Source organism: Cygnus olor, chromosome 2 (assembly GCF_009769625.2).
Source record: "Cygnus olor isolate bCygOlo1 chromosome 2, bCygOlo1.pri.v2, whole genome shotgun sequence".
NCBI lineage: Eukaryota > Metazoa > Chordata > Aves > Anseriformes > Anatidae > Cygnus > Cygnus olor.
In genome coordinates, this window is record NC_049170.1 from 8,637,364 (window position 1) to 8,662,502 (window position 25,139).

The window sequence follows — 25,139 nt, forward strand, 5'->3', positions numbered from 1 at the left end:
ACCCCAGCCTCGAGCCTCAGCCCACCCCACCGGCCCCCTGCACCTCGCTGTCACAGAGGCTGCTCTCCCCTACCCGAACCCTGCACTGCCCAACCCCGCGAGCCCACGGGAAGAGCTTTTGCTCCTTGGAGCTCTGCCCCTTTGCTTAATGCCTGTCTGTGTTTCAGGGACGGGACGCCTGGCAGCCAGATCGTGACGGAGAGGTTCGAGGTGACGTGGGAGAGCGTGATGGTCAGCTCGCACAATGCCATCGTGCTCAAGTTCGACGGCCGTGGAAGTGGCTTCCAAGGCACTAAGCTCTTGCACGAGGTTAAGAGGAGGCTGGGCCTTTTGGAAGAGAAGGACCAGCTGGAAGCTGTCCGGTGAATGACACTGCTCTTGAATAACTTAATTCATAGCTAGCAATTAACCCAAGGCTCCCATTAGTTCTGCTTCCATCGGTGACCAAGCGATGGCACGTGGGAGAGGGAGCCCATGCCAGCAGCACAGACGGGGGAGAACAACCCTTAAAGAGCTAAATTAGTGCACACCTATCTGCATCACGTGCTCAAAGCCCATTTATTTTTAGCTCTGTACAGTCACAAGTAAGCTGGAATATCAGCTCCTGGATTAATTTTTTTCTGGGCTGCCAGTTGGAAAAAAATAAAATAATCTTTAAACCTTCACACTTTTCATAACATTAAAAAAAAATACTGCAAAACCCTAAATAGCGAGTCCCGTCATATTTTTAGATATACTCTGAGCATAATCACGCTAAGAACACTACCATCGTAGTGTAACAGCAGCAGTTTTATTATGGCTTTCAGCAGTAGGGCAGGTTATTTGTTGCCATTGCTTGGTCAACTCCAGCACAACAGGTCATAAGATTAAATTGAACCGAGGCTCACGTGGGAGCAGCGTGCAGCAGCAGGAATTTACGCTGTCTGCACCATTTTTTTTCCAAGGCCACCCCAAGTTCAAGCCAATAAAAATCTTTAAATCACTACTTTTGCTGTATGTAAGGGAAAACTGTTTTTAATCCATAGTTTCTTATCTCTTATATTCTAGGACAATGCTGAAGGAGCATTATATTGACAAAATGCGAGTTGGCGTGTTTGGGAAGGTAACATTTTCCTGTTGTTCTTCTGCGCTCTTTGGGCTGGCTGATGTGGTTAAGCAGCCGAGCTAAATCCTGATTTATTGAATGTGTCAGCGGTGACTTTTTGTTATTATTATTTATTTTTGAGATAGACTGCTTCTTGCCCGGAGATGCTGGTGATGAAAGCTGTCATTTTATCAATGTATTCATCAATTTTTTTTTATTTTTTTTTTAATTAACTTCTAAGTGCAGAAAACAACTATTTGCCAGGAAAGCACTGTCAAATAATTAATTATTTTTTTCCCCTTGCAAATTTTCATTTCATTTTCATCTCGTCCCTTAAGGCCTATGGGAGTGTGGGCAGATCTAGCTTGTGTTGTACAAATGTACAACAACAATATTGATTTCTGAGGCTGATTCACACCCCAGAGTGCGCCCGGCTGGGAAACAGCAATTGCAAAGTACACACGATTTGAAATGAGAATGGGACTGTGAGTAGAAATTGTTTATTGTGGGAGATACAGGCTTAGAGTGGGTGATGAGAGCTGCACGTACAGCGGCATCTCTGCGGGGAATTGTTAACAGACTGATGGCAGATGCCTAAATTGTGATGTCCATTTTAAATAACGAAATGCTGAGATGATATTTTGGAGAGGTAATACATCTGAGCAGACCTATGGTCAGAAAGTGGGTTGAAAAGAAGCATGCAGCCCACCTGACTTCAGACTCCTGGCTGCTGATGTCCCTGCCCTGTTTGTGTTCCAGGACTACGGCGGCTACCTGAGCGCTTACATGCTTCCAGCTGGGGAAGAGAACCAAGTCTTTGCCTGCGGAGCTGCTCTTTCCCCACTGACAGACTTCAAATTATATGGTAAGCACCATCCCAGAGCCCTTCTCTGACCGCAGATGGTGTGCCCACTCTACCTTGACCAGTTACCTTCTCTTTCTTTCCCAAGATCCTGCCTGGTTTTTGCACTGTGTGTCTCCTTAGGACTAGCTGTAAAGCTATAAACCCTTTTAACTCTCCAACCACTGTCACCAACCTCTACCCATGCCTTGAACTGTCTCCTCCTTGCCTCACCCATCCATTTGTGGGAGCTCCTCCTTGCCATCCATGGGAGCTCCCCACCCACCCTGTGCTTTCTCTACCCGTTAACTCCCCATGCACATAGTGCTCCCTTCTCCCAGGAACACCTATTCCTCCTGCATTTTTAGAGCTTTTAGAAATATGTCCTATGTCATTAAATCTATGCCACAAATTAAATGCTTTATTAGCATCTGCATTGTTTGATTCAGAAGCACCAGTGTCCTGGTGCACCAGTGACTGACAGGTGTTTTCTTTATTTCTTTTCTAGCTTCAGCATTTTCTGAAAGATACTTGGGCTTGCACGGGATTGATAACAGAGCATATGAGGTAACTGCATGGACAATACATTTCCCTGAGAAAATGTGAACGGGATTTTAACTCTTCCTCCATGTGTTCTGTTCTGTGGAGGGAACATGGATGCGCAACGGACTCCCTAGTAAAACTCCCTTTATTTAAAAGGCAGAGAGGTATCGTTAAGCCCCATTACTGTTTTTGTTGTCTTGCTAGTAATAATGGATACAATTTTTTATTGATTAACCTTCACGTTCACCTCTCTCAATTGGGTAAATATAGATATTCCAGTCTTACTGACTGAAAGAACAGAGCCTGAGTAACTCAGATGTGCCCAAGTGGCCACAATGTCACAACCTCCATTCAAGTTCATCCCAATGGTTTTGACAATTTGATTCCTGCTGAAGTGTAATTTTAGACCCATTTTCTTAAGGAGAAGTCACAGAGCCTCCTGTGTCCCTGAAGTGGAGGCTTTTTGCATGATCTCCAGATCATGGTAAATTCTTTTTTGTCCTTTTAGAAATTTGAAGGCAGGTCAGGAGCAGTGAAAACAAGTGAAAACATTCGAGAAATGAGAACTTTGAATTGCCACTTGCTCTTTGTGCATCGAGAAGTTGGCCTTAGCTAATAGTGGTATTTTGGGTTGACTTGAGATTAACTGCTAGGAACATCACCTGAGCATTTCACAGAGCAGTGCAGCGCCCCAGGCATGGCCCCTATCTGATTCACCTCTTCTGCATGCTGCAATTGGACCATGAATTGCTTAGGGAGCAAGAACTGCTCCTATCCTGTGGACCTCACATGAACTTTTTGAAGGCCACATAAGTCCAGACCTGATGTAGACTCCAGGAAACCAGTATTGTCCTGTGGCAGGATACTACCGGGGGAGCAGAAAGCAAGGAGCCATATGGGGGGAGAACAGAGCACAAGACATGGTCATACACAGTCAAAAAACGTAAATATTATGCACAACAATCAGAGGATGAGAGAACCCATTAATTAAGTCTAAGGGTATCAGGAAGACCAGAGTCTGCCCTTGAAAAATTTGCAAACACTTGCTAAGTCCATACAGAGTGTAGTATTTGCAGTCACTCAGATTTGTATTTCCCCTGTACAATTGAGAGATGGTTGGGGGCAAAATTGTTCTCAGCAGTGGACACTTGAGTTTAGCATCAGATCCTTCCTTGGTCTGTCTAAGCTCATCAAGGCTATCTTTCAAAGGATACCAAAGTCACTGCGGCTCGCTGACGAACTCTTAGGCACATGCACTTGGGCATCCTTTTTGTCAGTGCTTCGTATTCACTGGAAATTCACTTTGACTCTTTCCACGTGTTCTGCAGTTCAGGCTTTTGGTGAACATTAAAGCTTCAGAACAGATGAGGGTCTCTGACCTCTTCCTGCTGCTGTTGCTGAGCCTGGAAGGAGCAGTGGGGGTCTATTTTACTTCTAGAATGATTCTTCAAGTGGCCGAGAGAATGTGCTGTGCTGGTGCCTGCTTGTTATCCTTGTGATCGAGTATCAAAGGGAATTAAGTGCTCCTATTTCTCCCATATAAATTGCTAATTTCTTGCAAGAGTTTTAATCTTAATGCAACCTTTACCTTCACAGATCACGAAATTAGCACACAGAGTCTCATTACTGAAGGAACAGACATTTTTGATCATTCATGCTACTGCTGATGGTAAGTTAGCCTATCATTTGCACTCATTATATATTTGGGATGGCTTTGATTTTTCTTAATTAAATTTGCCTCTTTAATGATTCTAATCTCTTTTTACAGAAAAAATCCATTTTCAGCATACTGCCGACCTTATCACACACCTAATTAGGGCAAAGGCTAATTACAGCTTGCAGGTACAGTATGTGTTTCCTTTTTTCATACTTAAACAGTTATTTCCCCATCTGAACTCAAACTGCTGTTATGAAGCAAGCTTTGAAAATCCACTTGCAAATACAGCCTGCCAGTAGAAATAGATTTAGCATGTAATGTGTTCCGATGGATTCGTGTGCTTACTTGATACAACTGTTTTGGTTTGGGCAGTTGTTGAACAGTTATTAAATTAGAGTCAATTAGGTTTTGAAAGATGTATCTCTAAGGAATCAATGCCTGTTAACTTTCAGTGGGAACAACAGGCTGAATTCAGGACGAATTACAGATAAAAAGGGAACTAAATTAAATCAACCAGAAAAAGTTAAGGAGAAATGTCGCTCAAATCTGACATCCCCGAACAACATATACTGGTCTGGAAAGCCTCTCTTTCTGCAGAATTACCAGTCTGATTTGCTGAACTGCCTATGCCATTGAAGGCTCAGCTTCCAAAACAAGCCAATCTACAGATGGCGGGGATGGTCCCTGTCCTCTGCCACCTCCTGAGCCACAGCCAGGAGAGTGCACCCAGCCCAGGCTCGACCATGCCAGGGACCACAGCTCACAGTAGAGTTGGTTGCATTGCAATGCTCAAGCCTACTAACACTTGATTTACTGAATACCAGCTCCCTCTGGCTGCACTTCTGCAGAGCTTCATGTATAGGTGTACTCACTCCATCGGGCTCCAAAGGCAGGTAAGATGGAGCATGGGCACCAGGGCTCAGGAACAAACATGGCATGGATTTGGTGGGACCTGAGAGGAGCGAGGGGCCCGTGCACATTTCCCAGTGCAGAAGCATTGGTGCTTTGGAACTTGAAGGCACCGATGGGCTAGGCACCCCTTGAGGGCTAGGTGAGGAGTGAATAGAGGGCCAAGACATCTACATCATGTATCATAGAATCATAGAACGGCTTAGGTTGGAAGGGACCTTAAAGGTCACCTAGTTCCAACCCCCCTGCCATGGGCAGGGATGAAAGGTATTGAGGTACTCGGAGCAGTAGTGAGACACCTCAGTCCTACCGGCAAGGATCCAGCCCAAGAAAAGCATTTTCCTCCATTCAATATCCTGGTCTAAACAACTAAAGATGACCCTATTTTGCTTTCCTTCAGCACGTGCAGAAGTTACCTGTTTCATTAGAATAGAATGTTGTGTTTAAACTATTTCGAGTTTCCACATTTTTTCTACTTAAACATTTTTCCAGCAAGCTTTATTTCAACTTTTTACTTAATGACATTGCTTTTAAAAACAACCATTTTTGTCAGCAAAGCCCAGATCCTTGTCTCTCCACAGATTTGCACTGATTTTTTCAAGTCTTCATAAGCACCAGAGCAAGCACTGTTACTTTTGTAAGGTGGTTTGATTCTGCTTAGCTTGAACTTGTTCATAATGGAATTAAATGGAAAACCCTCAAAAAAAAATTCTTTTGATGCAAGTCTGCACTCAAAGCACTGCAGTGCCTGAATTAACCTGGATCTGGTGCACATCCATAGGAAGACACGTGGTGCCAGGGATGAGCAGCAGGTTTGCAGGCCAAGTTGAGTTGTAGATACAAGTGATCGGTCCCGAGATTTTAAGCCTGTAACAGTATGCATTTCCTTGTTTCTTTGCAGATTTACCCGGATGAAAGCCATTACTTCAGCAATGAAGCATTACAGCAGCATTTGTACAACTCCATTATCAACTTCTTTGTGACATGTTTCCAAGTTCAGGACAAACTCCCGATAGCCCCCCTGAAAGAGGAGGAGGACGACGATTAACCCTACGTGTCCGTGCTAAGCACAAGGCAGATCTCTCTAACAATATGCAACTGGATCATTTTCCTGAAGAAAGAGATGTTATGTTGTTAGCATGTATTTAAAGAAAACTGAAAGCAGCTCATCTGCTTTACTTGACAGCAACTCCTTCCTAAATGGAAGAACATTAAGCATGGTGAACTCAGCAGAAACTGCTGTCTGAAATAAATCCATCAAAACCAACATCTTCTTTTTCTTTTTCTTTTTTTTTTTATTTTTTTCTTCCTTTCTTTTTTCCTCTTTGTTTGCCACAAAGTGACTTCTACCGTGAAAGTGGCAAGACATTGGACTTGAAGAACCACCCCAAGAAACCGCTTTGAGGACTGGAAGATTTGATGTCCCTTTGCATTCAAGCAATCAAGCAGTAGCAGTGAAATCCATCATCCACATTAAGTTACTATAGTTAGCACCACACTGTGTCAGAAAAAATAAAATAAAATCTAACCTAATACACGGAAAATTTACAGCACAATTATCTTAAAGGATACTGATTCATGCGTACTTGCCTGCTCTTTCCCATGTTCAGAAGGTTTGTCATTGCTACAGGACATACAAATTCAATTGTACAAAGTATCACTATAGTTACGCTGATGTTTACCTTCCTGTAATTATTTCTTAATTTTGTATAACTTTTACTTCTGTTTTCATTAGGTCTCTTGCTTACCTTATTAGCTTCTCAGATTGTTCTGGATGGGGAAAAAAAACATACTCTGAATTAACCAACTCAATTTAGACCTTTGGGTTCTAAAGAGGCAATGAGGGTCAGGGTAACCAGCCACTGAAAAAGCTATTAGACTAAAGCAAAGAAAAATCTCACCCTCGTTTTCCCAGCACAGCCTTTACTTGCAAGATCGAGCATTTTCTTTGGCAGCCTTGAAGAATATGCACATAAATAGCCTGAATCAGCTTGACATTGAGACATTTTTACAATACTACAGAAAATGTAACAGCCTTTTTTTATTTTGGGGGGTTTTGGAACAATTAGTTGGCAGCCTGTTGGGAAAAGTCTAGATTAGGCTTTGGTAGGAGGAATTTGTACCAGACACTCAGCAGATCATCTCATAAAGCCATTTAAACAGAACCAATATGCACAGATTTATTGCACATGCTGTCTGTGGCTTAGTTTTATTCCAGGTCAGTGATTAGCACATTCCAAACATGTTTGGTTATCTCTTCTGCTCACACGAGGTTTGCTAAGCATACAAGATTTAAAAAAAAAAAAAAAAAAAAAAAAAAAAAAAAAGGAATATTTTCTGTGTAAAGCAAATTTTAAAACTTCTTGTGAGAATATTTCAGCTCTCAGAACGAAACCCAACATTCATTCACTTCCACTTTCCTGCATCATAAGAATTTTGGCTAGTGTCGCTCCTTGTAAAATATTCTGACCAAATGTACAGCCAGTATTAATACTGTATATTTCATTTTGTTGTATATAAAGGAATGTAAGTCAGTTATTTGTCATGTCCCCAATCCAATATTAGTCTTGTGTTCAGCATGCATGCGATAACACTTCTTTGCTGATCAGGGCTCTTTAGAAGTACTAGCTCGGAAATATAACAATTAATGTAATTACTTTTCTTGTTTTGACAGCTTGAATGTCAATGCCGGTTTCTACTTTTTACATAGTACTGTGGGTAAACTCACATCCTGACAGCAATGATGATGTTTCCATTGTGTTCTTTAGTGTGTCTTTTTTATTACCATTATTTTAAGCTTTGAATGTTGGTTGTACTTTGACCATCATAAAAAAATATATATATACTGATAAACCACAAAAATGACCTGGTTTGGTTTTGATTATCTTCTTTAATTTACAGTGCAATGACATTGTGTGAACAAGAACTACAGTATAAATCTGCTTTATCCGGCAAAATGCCAAATAGACAACAAGAATGCTGCGTTTCCAGATTTTGCTACACTAACCAGGCTCAAAAGCCTGAAACGAACTTGACCTGAGAAATGTAAAAATCTGCTCTGTCCACAATCTTTTTGTAGAAAGAACTTTAGGATGTGGCATGGTAGTGTTTGTTCATTCATGGAATAAAACATTATTTTACCACCCTGGTTGCTGCTTCTGTTATTTAGCATTAAATACTTAAGTAAATGTTGAGGTGCTGGACGTGCTGTCCCTTGCTGAACCGAACCCAAACTCCAGGATGTAGATGAGCTTAATGAAAACAAGCTCTTATGAATAAATAGTCAGCAAAGTTTACTCTGCCCGTAGCCTGGTCAGTGGTGTCACCATCATGCTTTTAGGAAAACATGTCAATGGGATGAACCACAGCTTTTTTGCATGCCCATTTTTCTCCACTGGCTGCAGGGACAGGAGTGACTATCCCGGAAGGAGCTGGGGGACAAGTAAGGGCCTTTCCTTTCAGCCCTAAAACACTAAATCACGTTGCAAGGTCATGCCCTGAAGTAGCCACTCGGAGGCACAAAGGTGAAAAGGATGCTTTCCACCATGCTGACTTGCTGCATCCCTTCAGTGTCCGGGGTGCTGGCCTGCTAGCTGATACCACCTTGACTGAACCAGATTCACAGGAGGAAAAACATATTGCACAGAAAAGCCAAGAAACAATTGCAGACATTTAATATTTGTTATCAGAACAGACGGAAAGTAGAAACTTTAGCAGTGGTACAGGGCAGGCAGCTTGCACTAGTACAAAACAGCTTCGCTGCTATTTTGCTTAATTACCTAAATGTAACTAATATTTTTTTTTAGTTGTCCAAACATATCAAGCTCGTACCCTCAGCTAACTGGCATTTTTGGATGCCATAATATTCAACTGTAGCATCCCAAAGTGGGAGAGAGCTAATGAGCAGTGCCCTACTAATTCAGGAGAAAACCACAGAGGGAAAAATGAGGCATTGCTGGCAGCTAATTAGCAAAGCCAGGCAGCCAGCCATGTTTGTAATTGTCTGTGGGTTCAGGCATGGAGCAAATAAACCCATCCAAGCTCTCTGCCCATGAGTTCACACCAAGTGAAAGCCTCATCTCTGAAGGTTAGGAAGGAAAAACATGAGTGAGGAGGAAAGGATACATGGGATGCTCACTGGAAGACCACTGGAGGGTGGTTAGCAGTGGGGAGAAATGGGTGTTCAGTGGAGGAGACCAAAGGGACAGTGCTTGCCCTGGGTAAATGCCCACTCCCTTTGGTGTTCTTTCTACCAGGGACTTCTTATCTGTTTTCTATTTGCAAGAGAATAGGAAAAGGGAAAAAAAATAGAGAACATAACAGAAAAAAAGCACAATATCCCAGTTGCTGATTCGTTAATCATTGCCTCTTCCTGAGTCAGCTACTTGCCTGTTTGCATTTTGCTCTCCCTACTCAGGCTCCAGAGCTGAGGCTCCCAGCAGAGCTCAGGGCACTTGCTAAGACCTGAATCCTCTTCCCACTTCACCTTTCTGTCTTCTCCCCCTTCAGTGTGGTTATGGTCTGAAAGCAAACCCAACACCCCCTTGGAGACCAGGCAGAGACAAATATCAAGCAGCTTGGTGAACCCTCCCAGTAAGTCACAGTCCAGTCCAATTCTTTATTCTAATGGTGAATACATGCTTGGCCAGCATCCTTTGCTTGGTGCTCGGTCCTCTGCTGGGCAGAGGAAGGAAGGGACACTAACAGACAGCGGACTTGCATCTCTGCTGGTGGAAAAATCCCTCAGTTTTGTGTAGCCCTGAGCAGGACATCACCACTCACCTACAGCAGGGGCCAGGAGCTCACCTCCATGGTGACACAAGACCTGATGTCCACGTGCTGATGGCCCTGGCAGCACCCTGAAGGGAAGAGCTGAGGGAGGGTGTCTGGAAACAGGGAAACAGCTTTGGCCTTCACTGCTTTTTGGCACCTTCCCCTTAATTCTGGTTTGCAGTGCAGGAAAACTGGGTAAGTGATGACTGCTCTCTGGGAGCAGCAGCCAACATCTTTGCAAAGCATTGGCAAGGGGAAAGCTTCGGCCGCCTCAGTGCCACAAGCTCGGGGTGACACTGAGCCTGTTCTTAACGAATCCCAGTGCAGGACTTGATTCTTTATATAAGAACTGTAGTTTTCATTCCCCAAACAAGTCCAAAAATCCAGCAGATGTCTGCAGCTTGTTTCTGCAGTAGTAACAATCTGAGAGCATGACTGGCTTTTCAAGCACAGCTGAAGGAGTGGGGGGCCCAGGGACATGGGTGCTCTGTGGGGGCTCAGGCAGGGGCCGGCTGCCTCCCCATCCCCAGCCACTGCTACACTGATACCCATTCTTATCAAGCCAGTAACCCTTTAATTACTAGCTGTAATTACAGCAATACAGTCTCCAGGGATAGAAAATAGCCATTCAGCAGCCAGTGCAGTCTTGAGTCCTTTATTTGTCCACAATAATCAATGGCCTCTGTAAACAACAATTTCTGCTGCCACAGTTGTGTTGCCGACTGAAGTGAAAGGGAAGAGTCAGAAATCCTTTGTAAGATTGATTTTTTTCCTTTCTTTTTCTTCTTTTCTTTTTAATTGCTTTGAGACATTCATTAAAATCCAGATATTAAATGAAGCCACGTTCTGCCTCCTCGCTGGGACAATAGCTTTAATCAAAATGTCCATTTCCATGACCAGGAAAGAAGAAAAGAAAAAGGCAAATACAGGTGTAACTGTGCCCCAGGAAAGCACAAAAGCAAACCGTGCTCCAGTATTCCTGTGGAATAGCAGGGTTTTCTTCCAGTTTTATTTTTGTCTTTCCTTCCTTCCTTCCTTCCTTCCTTCCTTCCTTCCTTCCTTCCTTCCTTCCTCCTTCCTTCCTTCCTTCTTTCTTTCTCTTTTCTTTCTTTCTCTCTTGCTTTCTCTTTCGCTTTCTTTCTCTTTTCTTTCTTTCTTTCTTTCTTTCTTTCTTTCTTTCTTTTTCTTTTTTTCTTTCTTTTTTTTCTTTCTTTCCTTCTTTCCTTCTTTCCTTCTTTCCTTCTTCCTTTCCTTCTTTCCTTCTTTCCTTCTTCCTTTCCTTCTTCCCTTCCTTCCTTCCTTCCTTCCCCCCTTCTTCCTTCCTCCCTTCCTCCCCCCCTTCTTCCCTTCATGTAAATGTACCTTTTGGGTCATTTTAAAGGAACAAAGAACTCTTTCAATGAGCTGATGTAAATGCTCTCATCCTCACCTGAAAAGACATCCAGGCCCTTGGAACAGCAGTTGTCAGCACCCTGAAATGTAGCCTGTGCCAAGCATTCCCAGTCATTTGTGCTGACGTGTCATTTGTAGCCACCAGTGGTAACCAGCCTGCACCAGCTCCTGAGTACCTGCTCCTCTTCTGGAGCATCTCATGGTGGGATAAGTCTTTCAGATGGAAAATCAAACCTGGCACACAATGCAAACAGGGCAAATCCTCTGCTTGACCTTCAGCTCTGCAACACAGAGGGAAATGAGGGCAGAGGCTCAGAGCAGGGTGGCCCTCTCCAACAGCTCCCTGTGAATTCACCACCCCCCGACACGCAGAACCCCAATAAAGACCAGCATCTCCATCAGGCTGCCCATCTATTGCCCCAAACCCAAGATTCTTCATAAGCCTGTAGCCCACCTGCCACATCAGTGAGATCTGTGCTATTTGTGTGACAATATTGTCCACAATGCAAAGCATCGAAGAGGAAGGAGATAAGACAAAGGAGAGCCCAGAGATGAGACCTTCCCCATGGTTAGGGCTTTGCCTGGAAAGCCCTTGTTCTTGAAGAGGTATTTTCTAGAAAGTGAGAGTCCTGAAAACATTAAATGAAAGCCTCATTAACTGCATAGGATTTATCTATGATCCAGTAGACTTTTGCTTTTGCTTCTGTGATTCTCATAACTGCATAATGTGCAGGGAAATTGAGATGGGAGAAACTTTTCTCACTCAACCCAGTGGCAGGCTGCAAACAATTCGTCACTCAGCAGAGCAACAGCAGCCAGAACCTCAACCCAAACTTCTCAAAATAAACTTGCAACCTCTGGTTCAACAAAAAGGGGGAAAAATGGGCACCACAGGGCCCAGCCTGCTGCGGGTACCTGCTTTGGGACCACCAGGCTCTTGCTTTTAGGGCATGAGGATGAGTGGATGGCACGTGAGCATCTCCTTTCACCCAAGCAGATGGGGAAAGCAAACAAAGAAGCATTACAATTGTCAATTGATGACTTTTAAGAAATTAACTAACCTCTCAGCTTTCAGCCAAATTCTGTACTGCAGCAGTAAGCAGAGCACGCACACTTGGTAGTCTGTATTTATTATGCTTTTACAGAGCCAGGGAAGCTTTTGAGGGGTAGGATGCCATCTGCTGCTTCGAACTGTTATTTCCTCGCTCCCGTCCCTTCCCAGCGTGCAGCCCATGCTGATGGGGGGAAACTTGTAATACGTCTGGGTTATCTGCAAAGTGAAAACTCTTTCATCCAGGAAGCAAAAATTTGCCTGGATAACAAAAAGCTGAGTGCAGAATTTAATCTCACAAGTTACGAAGAAATGTTTCTGCACTGAATGAGGCATCTCGGAGAAGACAAATGATATTGTCACACAGACCCATTTTCAAGAAAGAATTATTATATTTTTTTATTTTTAATTCTTTCTTTGCAAATGTACCTTTTGGGTCATTTTAAAGAAAAAAATATATATATTTTCTGTGTTATTTCCAGCTTAACTGTTGTTGATAATTGTGCCAGCGCCCATCTCCATGTCCAAGGAAACAACCATTGCACATCTGTGAGCCGACGCGATGCCCAGCGACCCTGAAATACAGCCCCAGTGTGTCTTTCTGAAATCTGTGGAGTGAGGAACAAATGAAAACACACCTTCTGCTCTTGGGGATTGGAACTTAAACCTGTGAGCAAGCTCTATTAAGTCCAGTAATAGACACCAGCCGTACCCAGGCACACGATGGGAGTAGCCTGGGATGGATGCCGCACCGCCCACGCCAGCACTCCAGCAGTAATAAGCATCACGCTGGGCTCACTGCAGTGCCTAATCCATAATTTATTGGGCTTCATAAATATCAAAACATACCACAGCTGTTAGCACTTCAGTGCAAAACCCGCAAATATTGCTTCAATTATTCAGGAGCTCATCGCAGGAACCGGTCAACTGCTTCCAAGGTGCAATTTCTGAAGGTATCCATTACTCGGGAGCTGCAGCAGTGCCTGTGCTGGCTGGGCCCCTAAGGCAGGTGGGAGCACCAAAAGCAAGAGGAAAAATTGCCTCTTGTCAAAAATAGCCCCAAAACCTGAGCCCTGGGTGTGGAGGGGTACGGGCAGCTCGGTGGCAGCACGCAGAGGGGCCAAGTGTGGACTCCTGTACCCCTTGGAGGAGGTTTTGCTGCAGCATCTCACTCCCAGGGGCTGCCACAGCCAAACTTAAACCATCAGTCCCTAAAATTCACACTCTTAAGTTTACCCTCTGTTCAGGATACAAGCCTCATTGGTTGGAATGATGAAGCCCAGCAGTTCGGTTTATCCCTCCAGTGACGAACCACCATCTGAAGCCATCCTGGGCTTTCTCTCCCGGAGATACCTCCATCACCCAAAAGTATTTGGGTGCCTGAGACAGGACCAGCACGCGCCACCACCTGTTGGGTGGGCTGAGGTCAGGGTTACAAATACCTGGTAGCACATGGGCTAAACCTGATCGATGCACTGCACCCCCTGTTTTTACAGCCAGGTTTCCATGTTGGACTGATTCTAGTCCTCTAGGACATTGCTAGTCCTGTTTTATGGGCCAATACATTTTTCCACTATGGAAAAATATATATATATATGTCAGTGTAATACTAATCAGTCTCCGCTGCCATCCTCCTGCGAAGGGGACAGAATAATAAGTTGCTTGAAGCAGCAGATGGCATCTCATCAGTTTTACTCCAAAATAAAGAATCTCAGGGATAATGAGGTATCTGAAAGCTTCAGGAAAACAGGCATCCAGCAGGAGACAGTGGTGAGCTTCCCTGTTGAAAGGAATGGCTGAGCTGAACTAACAGCAAAGAAGCCACATGGAAAGTTGGATGACAAAACATAATAGAAAAGGGAAGCAGGTCTCACTTGTCGGGCTCTTTGGGGATTTTTCCTGAGCATGAGATGAAGCATGTGAACCCCAAGTTCAAAGCAGCCTGACCTGTCTGTGTCCCCATGGGACAAGGGCCAGGAGAAGGCTGGAGCACCCCAAGGATGGATGTGGCTTCGGAGAGAGACCCTCGGAAATGAGGACAGGGGATAAACATTTCATCTGAAGGCAGGCTCCAGGGACAAGGGAGGAAATCCAGTCCCAAAAATGCTGAAAGAGATAAAAATCAAGGGAAGGTTTGACACAGGATGCAGGACTGGTCCCCGTCACCAAAATGATGCAGAAAAATATAATTTCTGGTGCAGGGGAACATCTGCTCCTGTTGAAGGAAATTTCTGGGACCACTTTGGATGCTGGCAAGTGCAGGTCCTCTACACCAGGCTGTTCTTCACAGAAGGGTGTGCTTGTGATACATACTTAAATCTGGCGTCCAGGTGGTGGTTGGATTAAAAAAGGATGAGTGGTCTCACAAGGCATCACACTCACGGGGGTTATTGCCGTCACAGTTGTGTGATGATACGAAAAAGCCTTCCTCCTCTTCTGAATATCATCTTTTTCCCCAGAAATAACCCCAAATATGATCTCAGTGTAGAGATGGCCTGAGCCATTCTCCTGAGTGTCCCTTTGGGAAAGCCCTGCCTCCAGCTGGGGACACCACCATGGGACAATCTCATCAGCCAGACCCCGCAGCAGGTTGCAGAAGAGTTCAGCTCCATGGGAGACATCCCTGTTGACAAAAGAGGGACCAAGAGCCTCTACCCAGGGGGTTTAGAGAAGATCCATATGGTGGGTCACCTCTGGGAAATCCTAGCAAAGGACTGCCTGGCTCTGGCTGGAGATATTGAGAGCCACCTACATGCTTGTGGTTGGACATCTCAGTGCAGCTGGCCCCTTGGCTTCTCTGCCATCGGAGATGTGCCTCTGTTCAGAAGATGCACTGCACTCACATTTCTGGGGCTGCCAGGGCTTGGGGAGAAGGCCAGTGACTGCAGCACCTCTCAGGAAGCAGGCAGGACAACGTCAGATAAAATGCAGACCTTCCGCAAATCCCAGCCAAGGATCTGAACAAAAATTTGTAAACTGAACCCAAATTTATTTCCACATCCAGACACTGAAGACTCACTAGCCCATCTTGGTCTACTCCATTGCTCCAGAACTGAAAATCTGTTTTCCTGTAGGAGGTGGTTTTTTTTTTTGTTGTTTTGGTTTTTTTTTTTTTATTTAATGGGCAGAGCAAACTCCTGGTGTTTCAACATGGCCAGGGCCGTCTGAAGGCCTCCTAGGTCAACAGAGTCCATCTCCTTGTTTAAATAGATGACAGCTTCCTGGCCCCATGAATTTTGCAGAGCCAAAAAAAAGAAAGAAAAAAAAAAAATAAATAAACTTTGCATGTCTTATTTCTATTAGAGTTTTGCAGCACACGGAAGGGCAACCCAGCAGGAAAGGGCACCCGCTGCCAGGCAGGGCTCCTGCGAAGGAGCAGCATGAAATTTTCATGCAAATTTCCCACCAGGGCCACTCGAATAAAGCTCCAGGTTTCCCTGCCTTTTTAATGAATAAATTACTCAGCCTCGTTAGCGGAGTCTCCAGCACGAGGGCAGCGAGCATCACCCTTGCTGCTGAGCTGACCGAAGAAATGCCATTACTGGGGATGAATGCTGCTCTTAAACTTGTGCTGGAGAAGACATGAAAAATGCCTTAGCTCCTAATCTCACCCACAGCCACGTAACGGGGGAATAATTGAGATGTAAGTGCTGCTCAGGCACGAAATGCAGAAGGGTGTTTTTTTTTTTCTCCATTATTAGGCTAACAAACCATTTCTGAACCAGTGGAGCTCTTTAATGTGCCGGGAATTTTGTGCTCGGTAGAAGCGTTCTCCAAGTCTTCAGGGATCAGGCATTTTCTCCTAGGATGTCAAAGGGAGGGGATTTCTGCAAACAAAGGGGCTCCGACAGTGACTTCTTGGTACAGCTGTGGTAGATCTAACACCACAGGGCTATCCAGGCATGCTGCTTGTTGGCCTTTGGCTCCTCGTCTCCGTTTTTCAGCTCACCTACCCACAAAGCAGGAGGCCAGAGGAGGCTGCAGCGTGGGAACAAACTCAGTGCTCGCATCTCCAGAGCCAAAACGTTGGTACCAAGGTGCTCAGACCCCTTCTGGAGGTTATCCTCCAAGGGAGGATGCACGGCATGTACAAGAGAAGGGCAGCATTTTATAAACTTTAGCAGCATGTTCCTTTATAAGACTATTTCAATGGCTGCGAGCTCCCCAGCACCCCAGATCAGCCCCGTGTGCTCCCAAAGCCTGCGGCAGTGTATCGCAGCCGTTCCCTCTGAAAAGAAATGAGCAGTCTTTGCTCTTTCTTTTCCCCTTTCTCTAGATCATGGGACAGCAAACCCACCCACCACGTGTCTCTCCACTGCTGGCCCCTTGCTCACACACCAAGAAGTCCGTTTGGTGGCACCAGCCCCAGGCACTCTCTACCACATAGTTCAGACCCCACAGTTTTAAGCCAGGGCTTCTCAGCTCTGTCTTTACTACAAAATCTCAACAAATTCAACGCATATGTATCGAGTCTAGCTGCAATCAAGGAAAACACACATATGGAAAGCCTGCTACTAGAAATATAATGTCCTTCCTAAAATACAGACTAGCAGTTCCCAGGCTTTCAGTCAGTACAGGAACATATGGAGGTTGCCTGCTTTTAAATTTCATTAACTTTCTCACTCTGCAGAGTGCTACAAACTGCAGCTTTTCTGCATATGCCCCTGGCAGCTTTAACTGCAACCGTATAGAAGGCAGGAGGGAGGAACAGCAGACACCCCTTCTGCCCCCAGCCGAACACCTCCCTGCACACAAAACCAGCTGGAGCAGAGGAGCACGGCTCTTTTAAAAGCAACACAAAAACATCAGTCAGTGCTGGATTGTGTCTGGCTAACAGTTGGGTTGTTCGGGATTATTTGGGGAAGCGTCCCTGCTGCTGGGACGAGCCGCGTTCGGCCGCTCCAGTCCCACTGGGCTGCGGCCATTTGCTTTGTTAATGCCCTGTTTCCCAACACAAATGTTTCCTTCAAAATTTGGAGTAAAAGAAAAAAAATTTACACGTAGATTCAGGCACAATTTCTGATTTGGGGAAAAAAAGAAAAAAAAGAAAAAAAAAGGGAAGGGAAGGGAAGGGAAGGGAAGGGAAGGGAAGGGAAGGGAAGGGAAGGGAAGGGAAGGGAAGGGAAGGGAAGGGAAGGGAAGGGAAGGGAAGGGAAGGGAAGGGAAGGGAAGGGAAGGGAAGGGAAGGGAAGGGAAGGGAAGGGAATGGAATGGAAGGGAAGGGAAGGGAAGGGAAGGGAAGGGAAGGGAAGGGAAGAGATGTGGCCCGTGAGGCCTTGGGGACATCTTCGTAGGGACAGAAAACACTTTGGACATCCTCCCCTCCGAGCAAAACTGCTTCATCTCGGTTCCCATGAGAGCAATGGACGAGACGCTAGTCCAGAAGCTAAAGAGCATTTTACAGCTGTGAATGATGATTGTGTGAGACAGAAAATTAGCAATTGAACAATTCTGGTTTCAGAAACACGTTCCTGATCAGGGCTAGGAGGCGAATGGAAAAGCCCCTGAAAAAGCCACAGCACATTGCCACGGATAGGACTGTGGTACAAGATGCCGCAGTGCTCATCTGTCCCCTGCCACATCAGCCTCTGGGCTCGCCCCAAATAACCCCTCGTGGCCCAGCAGGTTGCTGGAGGAAGGTCAGGAAGATGTGTTCCAGCTTTCTGCATTCACCAGCAGAGCAAAGGGGCAGCCGGGGCAGCTCTTGCCCCTCTGCCCCCATCCTGCCCCTGCCCGTGTTTTGTATTTCACCTTCACTCCATTGCATTTGTCCCAGCTGAAGCTCACCTTTAGCTTTGAGTCCTAAAATTTCCTTAATGTCTTTTTGTGAGTGCTCGCCAGCATTTCAGGGGCTTAGCATCTTCTGAGTGAATCTGCCTGTCCCTTTCTTTCTGCTCAGCACCAAATCCTGCCCAAATCTCACCATATGGCATTAGATGCTTCCCTTTATCCGATATATGTTATTTTTTCCTGTTTCCTTTATCCTTTGCTGTTATTGCTACATACAACCACAATCAGTTTTTACGATCACGGCATGCCGCAATCAAATTTAATAATGATGTGACACTTTCTTAGGCACCCACTAGCATCCTCCTTTGAATAGTCGACATACCTGTGCTGCAACCACTCCTAAAAGTAAGTTTATCTATTGAAATTAAAATTGTAATTGCATTAAAAAAAAAAAAAAAAAGTGGATGCAATTTTGCCCTTATTGAAGTGGGAGGTTTGTCAGAGACATCAGTCAAGCCAGGGTTTCACCCAGAATTTGGAGGAGGGAGCAGAGAAGAGCCAATAATAGAAATCTCAGCAATCTCAGCCCAAACCACAAGGATGACAGCAGGGCTCAGTCTCCAGCCGCTGTAAGAATTGCCCTCTTATTGTCCTGGCTACGTCTTCTGCAGGTCTGTTCCTGGATGAAGGATGTTTGTGATATGAATGAAAGGAGGACAAAACAAAAAAGCACCACGACACGCATTATCCTGCCTTATGCACTCCTGCAATGAGAGCACCATAAAAGCAGGGAGGAATTAAGCGGCGACACCGATGTTCTGCCTCGCTGAGGGTTTGCAGAGCGGTAATTAAGAGAAGCACTTTGTGCATAAGAGAGCTTCTCCTGCTGCAGAGGAAGAAAAAACATCTCTGCTCATTTTAATAAGGCGTTGATGGATTGCACTAATCGGTTACAATAACATTTCAGCACCTTCCTCGTGCAGATCTCTCCTAACTGCTGGGTAACCCTGGTGCTTTTGCCTTCAGCCTGGACCAGGACCTGCTGAGCCACTGGGGAAAGGGGCAGCAACCTGAGCGGTGCTGGATGTGGCCCTTGTTGGGTGTTTAAGCTTTTCCAGCATGGCTTTGAAACCCCTGCTGCTTCCCAGGTATTAAAACCCAACAGCCCATTCAAATGGACGCAGCCCCTATTCCCCCAGGTGAGGTTCCTCCAAATCACTGGAACAACTTTCAGAGCAAACCACACAAGCTTGACACATGTCCATGGCACAGATGAACTCTGAGGACCCTTTCTGGAGGGTGCTGCTTCCCCAGGTCGTCCTCGCTCACATCGGTGAGCATCCCGGCTTTGGAGAGGCTGCAGATGGTGACAAGGAGCAGCCAGAGCACCATTTGCGCTACCACGGGAAATCAACCCCATGCATGGTTCTCTGTCCCAGAGGCTACCGACCCCAGATCTGGTGGTGTAAATGCCCCTGGCGTGGCATCACCCAAAATATTGTGGATTAGTAAAACCCACCCCAGAGGGAGGGCACAGCCAGGGAGCACGGGCTGGGACCTGGATGATTGAGAGGAGGGCAGGGAGGTGATGTGGTCTCCGTTGGCTGCTATCACTGATTTCTGGGGTTAGCAGGCACCTCTGGAGGCCATCTGATCCAACCCCACAGTCTTCAAAGCATCTCGTGATGGGTTTTCTCCACCCCATGCAGGGAGCAAGAGCAACCCCTGGACATGCTAAGGTAGAGGGGACAAATCTGGGTGTGGGACAGGACACCAGGGAGGACCAGAAGCAGCTCTGGGTGCAAGCACCCCTCAAGGCAAGGCAAGGTTTTTGAAAAGGACTCACTATTTTGCAAAGCATTGTCCTTCCCATGGCTCTTCTCCAAACCGCTGTCAGCAGCATGAGAGGAGAAGGATTAAGTGGTTTGTTATCAGGGGGCTCGAGGTGGCCAGGTCATGCTCTGGTGCAGGGGCTGGGGACATGAGGCCACCCAGCAGTACCCATGGGGACGCACAGGCGAGACAAGGTGCTAATGGAGCTCAAATACTAAAGTAATACACCTGGGTGTAACTAAAGAGACCAGGCTGACAAAAGGAGGGAGGCATCAGGCCTGAATCTGGACACATCAAACTGCAAAACTCTTAACATGCAGTGAGGAGGTACATCAGCACCTGGGCACCTGTTCCTCCACGTACAGTGTCCAGTCACAAATGCCCAAAGGCAATTTTGGAAGCAAGAGCCACGGAGCCCACCACAGGTGTCACCCAAACTGGAAGGGGATGGGTTGGTGGCCGCTGGGTTGAAGTTTCCAAGCAGAAATTAAGCAGAGATGCAAGGGTAGGAGAGGAAGAAACAGCCCCAGGGTGTCGAGGGACCAGGCACTTTCCCCTGACCTGCATCTGTCCAGCAAAGCTCAGCTGGTTGGAAGGGAAATGGACCACTGGTGCTGAGCATACCGCTCCCTCCCAGGAGCAAGGGGCGGGGCAGGAAGAGGGAGTCACATCCACCAGGTTTTTAGTGGTACACTGCAAAGTGCTCCAGTGCTGTAGAGATTACGACCTTGAAGCATGGGAAGAGCTGAGAATAACCTTTGTGTCTGTGTGTATAAAACATTAAAAAAAATAGAAAAATGAAAACAAACAAGAAAAAAGCAGCAGCAAACAAGTCCAAGGTTGCTGGCCAATACATGTGATATCAAAGGCTGAATTTCTGGCTTGTTTTTAACCAAGGTTGAGTCTCTTTCAGAGTTACTGCTTAGATTACAGTCTTGCTCTGAAAGGGAATATATCTACCTCTCCGTGCCAGCGACGACAAATGTTGCTATTCACATCTCATTGGAGGTGCTAGAAGAAAGTAAGCGCTGCCTGTAAATAAGCTGCCTCAATAATTAATTGCCAGAACAGGCAGCACAATAGAAAAGCTCCAGAAATAAGTTACTGCAAACACAATTTCAGACTAACAGTGCATGAATAGCTTTTGAAAAAGCCTCCAAAAAAAACAGATCTTGAGTTTTGGAGAGAGGTAAACCACCACCAATCAGCCTGTCTCTGCTGTTCTCAATGGGAGGCCTCGGCCTAATCGACAGCAGGTGGGGCAGTATGCAGCCCAGAAAGGAGCCCCCATCGGCACCCACAAAGGAAACACAAAGGAAAAAAAAAAAAAAAAGGCTGAACGTAGCAGGGGTGTGAGCTGGGGCATGGTAAAAGAGGGTGGAGAAGATGGGATGGGGATGGGGATGGGTGGAAGGAAGGAGGGAAGGAGGAAGGAAGGAGGGAAGGAGGGAGGGAAGGAGGGAGGGAGGGAGGGAAGGAAGGAAGGAAGGAAGGAAGGAAGGAAGGAAGGAAGGAAGGAAGGAAGGAAGGAAGGAAGGAAGGAAGGAAGGAAGTGTTGGATGGATATGGTCCGTGAGCACGTCAGTGATAAAAACCCAGTTACGGAGATAGCAGGCGCATGACATCCACAAGAATCCTCTGCTCAAGGAAGCTTCATCCAGCAGCAAATGGGAAGAATGACCAAGGATGATTAGGTCTCTGTGGCCCCTGCCATGAAGCATGGATGTTGGCTGAACCCTCGCCTGGAAAATGCAAAGTATGGGATGTGTAGAGGTCAACACATTTTAATGGGACTGGGGTGCCACAAGCTTGGCCTTGCCAGAGGGACATCTTGATGGTTAATCCCTCAAACCATGCAACCATGGGTTGTATCACAAGCTGCTGGGAGAGCAGACAGGCAAGGGCTGAGGGTGCACTTGGCACAGACTTTACTCAGGAAGAGGCACCAGCATGGTTACATACGTGTCTGTGTGCATGCACATGACACAGCAGCCAGACTCTTTAAAAAGAGGTAAAAGAGGGAAGGATACCTTTCTGGCCAATTCAAAGCTCACTTGAAGATATCATTAGCAAGTAGGAGAGGGATGGCAGTGGAAGGAAGCAAGGAGGAGAGATTATAAATAGAAAAGGAAGAGAAAAAATACGCATCCATGTGAAATTTATAATTCCCATGTAAATGAAAGAAGTAATGATGCACATCGGACTAATGAAATTATCCTGCAGACTGACTGCTAGCTAATGAAATTGCTTACTTAGCATGCAGTAACTGAGCTGCAACTGGCATTGCACTGCACTCGTGCGAGGCAATACTCTTCCCATCGGTAGCGAGAAAATTGTAACTGGGTAGAGCAAGACAGCTCTGTTTTACCCCAAACCCATCACACAGTGCAGCCAGGACATGTCAAGGCACGGGGTCAGCTGCACGGGAGGGCTCGGCTCTGAGCCATCCCTGGTGCGCGCTGGGGGCCGCGTGCTGACAGCTCCGCTCGTGGGCACTGGAGCACAGAAGTCAAATCCTATTTCTTCTGGTTCGTGGGTGGGCGGCCAGCAGGAATATGTTGTGGCTGGGGCTTCATTAACTAGCAGTTTTGTGGGGGACACTGGAGCTCTGTCTGGAGACAGCTCTCCACAACTGTACTCTTCCAGGACAACAGACCGACACAGATCTCTGCCAGAATGCCCTTCTTACCCTTAAAGCATGACGGGCTGCAGACAAGAAGTTAAAATGCTTCAGGTTTTGAACAGTTACAACTGCTTTTCCTTTCCTTTCCTTTCCTTTCCTTTCCTTTTCCTTTCCTTTCCTTTCCTTTCCTTTCCTTTCCTTTCCTTTCCTTTCCTTTCCTTTTCCTTTCCTTTCCTTTCCTTTCCTTTCCTTTCCTTTCCTTCCCCTTCCTCTCCTCTCCTCTCCTTTCCTTTCCTCTCCTTTTCCTTTCCTCTCCTTTCCTTTCCTCTCCTTTCCTTTCCTCTCCTTTCCTTTCCTTTCCTTTTCCTTTCCTTCCTTTCCTTTCCTTTCCTTTCCTTTCCTTTCCTTTCCTTTCCTTTCCTTTCCTTTCCTTTCCTTTCCTTTCCTCTCCTCTCCTCTCCTCTCCTCTCCTCTCCTCTCCTCTCCTCTCCTCTCCTCTCCTCTCCTCTTCTTTCCTCTCCTCTCCTTTCCTCTCCTTTCCTTTCCTTTTTTCTTTCCTTTCCTTTTCTTTCTTTTCTTTCCTTTTCTTTCTTTCCTTTTCTTTTTCCTCTTTTCTTTTCTTTTTTCTTTTCTTTTCTTTTCTTTCCTTTCCTTTTTTCTTTCCTTTTTTTTTCTTTTTTTTCTTTTTTCTTTTCTTTTCTTTTCTTTTCTTTTCTTTTCTTTTCTTTCTTTTCTTTTCTTTTCTTTTCTTCTTTCCTCTTTTCTTTTCTTTTTCCTTTTCTTTCTTTCCTCTTTTCTTTTCTTTTCTTTTCTTTTCTTTTCTTTTCTTTTCTTTTCTTTTCTTTTTTCTTTTTTCTTTTCTTTCTTTCCTTTTTTCTTCTTTCCTCTTTTCTTTTTTCTTTTCTTTTCTTTTCTTTTCTTTTCTTTTCTTTTCTTTTCTTTTTTCTTTTCTTTTCTTTTCTTTTCTTTTCTTTTCTTTTCTTTTCTTTTCTTTTCTCTATTTCTTTTTCTTTATTACTTTTTCTTTTTCCTTCTTTTTTATTTTTTTTCCAGGAGACACAGAAATCAGAGCTCTTCATCATCTGCAGGAGACTTCTCAATGTTCTAAGCCTGGAAAGGAGGTGGGTAGAAGTAGGCCATGCTGGAAAGCCCAAGAAAGCCCAAGGAACAGAAGGACATCCCCAAGGCCTCCAGAGAGCAGCCCTCCAAATGAAATTACCACTTTTAGGAAAGGATTAGAGGTTAATGGCTGAAAAGTGCCCGCACAGGAGCTGGCAGCTGCCGCTATGGCAGGCTGTCCTCCTTCATTCTGGCTGGCCTCAGCTCATTCTTAAGGAGCTTTGGGGAGCTTGGTGCTGCCACAACATTGAAGTTCAGCCTTAGACACATGCTGAAGCACTTGGAAGCAAACCACGCTCTAGATTTAAGAGACAGATGGGATTTGATCACTTAAGATTAAATTTTATTTAAACAATAGACTAGAATAACTAATAGAATAGTTAATAATAATAGTTATTAAAATAGTTATTAAAATGTGCAATTCTTATCAATACTTAAAGCTTTAAACTGTGCAAGTTTACCACTGATTTTTGGAAATCTTTTTTTTTTCCTATCCTTTGCAGCAAAATTGTACACAACCAGAAAATTTGCCTGAAGAGCTCTTCATCAGACATTTTATCCCTCTACATTAGGATTCAAGATAAAAAACTCAGCAAAGTTCTGCTTGGTCTGCAGCCCAGTGAAAAGACATGAGACAAGTGCAGGCTCTCTGGAAATCCCAGCACACACCTCCCCAGAAGAGAGCAGATAACTTGTAGGGGGGGTCATTGCAGCTGGGTGCAGAGGCTTCACCTGCAGAGCCATGGCCCAAAGGCATGGCATCCCACTTTCCCAGGTAGATCCTTATGTCTGTCCATATGCACTGAATAAAAAGCCCTTTTCTAACCCCAAAGCAATCACTTCTGTGTCGCACACTGCAGCATAACCATCCCCAAATCCATAGGAACCACTAAAGGGCTCTGGGACAAAAGCCACATCACCAAACTGAAAGGCTTTGCGAAGTGAAGCTTTGCAGAGCCAGGAAAACTGCCTCCTCCTCCCCCAGATCGATGTTTCTTCATCCCACCCCCTCAAGGTCAGCTAAAGTTTCTCAAGAGACATTTGCCAAGGGTTGGGCAGTGTTAGCACACCTCGTTTCTCCAGGGCCCAGCACTCTGTAACCTTCAGCCTGCCTTCACGTTGGATCCCCTGCCCTGATCCTATAACCGCTGCTCACTGGGGAGACCGGCTAGGTTTGAAGGAAGCCAAGTCTCCCAGCTTGTCAGCTCTGAAATACATTGCCTGAGGCTGCCCGAGCTCTTGCTATTCCTCTACGTGGGCTCAGGCTGCCTGCAGCTTTCCCTCTCTTTGCTGCGCAGATGAATTTCTTTTTTGACCACTGCCATTTAAAATGCGGGAGCTCTGTGCTGTTGGCCACGTGCAGCCTTTAGCCTTACAAAACACAGCCTCGGGGGGACACAGGGAGCATGCCGTGCAGGTCAGAGCCGTGGGTGGTCATTGTGGCTAAATGCAGCTGTGCAGAAAAGCCAGGAATTGGAATGGGCCTGATCCGGGCAATGATGCCCCAGGGAGCGCTTCTGACCCCTGTATCTGGAGCTCTCTGGAGGGATGTGGGTGCTGCACCCACTCCAGCCGAGACACAGG

At 45.6% G+C, this 25,139-nt stretch overlaps 1 protein-coding gene across 5 annotated transcripts in view; it reads left to right on the top strand.

Annotated features, from left to right (window-relative positions):
- Positions 1-6,904, top strand: part of DPP6 (dipeptidyl peptidase like 6) — a 554,044-nt gene extending 547,140 nt beyond the window's left edge. For all 5 annotated transcript variants that reach the window (XM_040548017.1, XM_040548019.1, XM_040548016.1 and 2 more), the window contains exons 20-26: positions 168-362; positions 1,048-1,102; positions 1,844-1,949; positions 2,434-2,492; positions 4,065-4,137; positions 4,237-4,310; positions 5,936-6,904. In XM_040548017.1, coding sequence (XP_040403951.1) covers positions 168-362; positions 1,048-1,102; positions 1,844-1,949; positions 2,434-2,492; positions 4,065-4,137; positions 4,237-4,310; positions 5,936-6,082 — 709 coding nt within the window. In that variant the 3' untranslated portion in view covers positions 6,083-6,904. The remainder of the gene's footprint in view (positions 1-167; positions 363-1,047; positions 1,103-1,843; positions 1,950-2,433; positions 2,493-4,064; positions 4,138-4,236; positions 4,311-5,935) is intronic.
- The last annotated feature ends 18,235 nt before the right edge of the window (positions 6,905-25,139 follow it).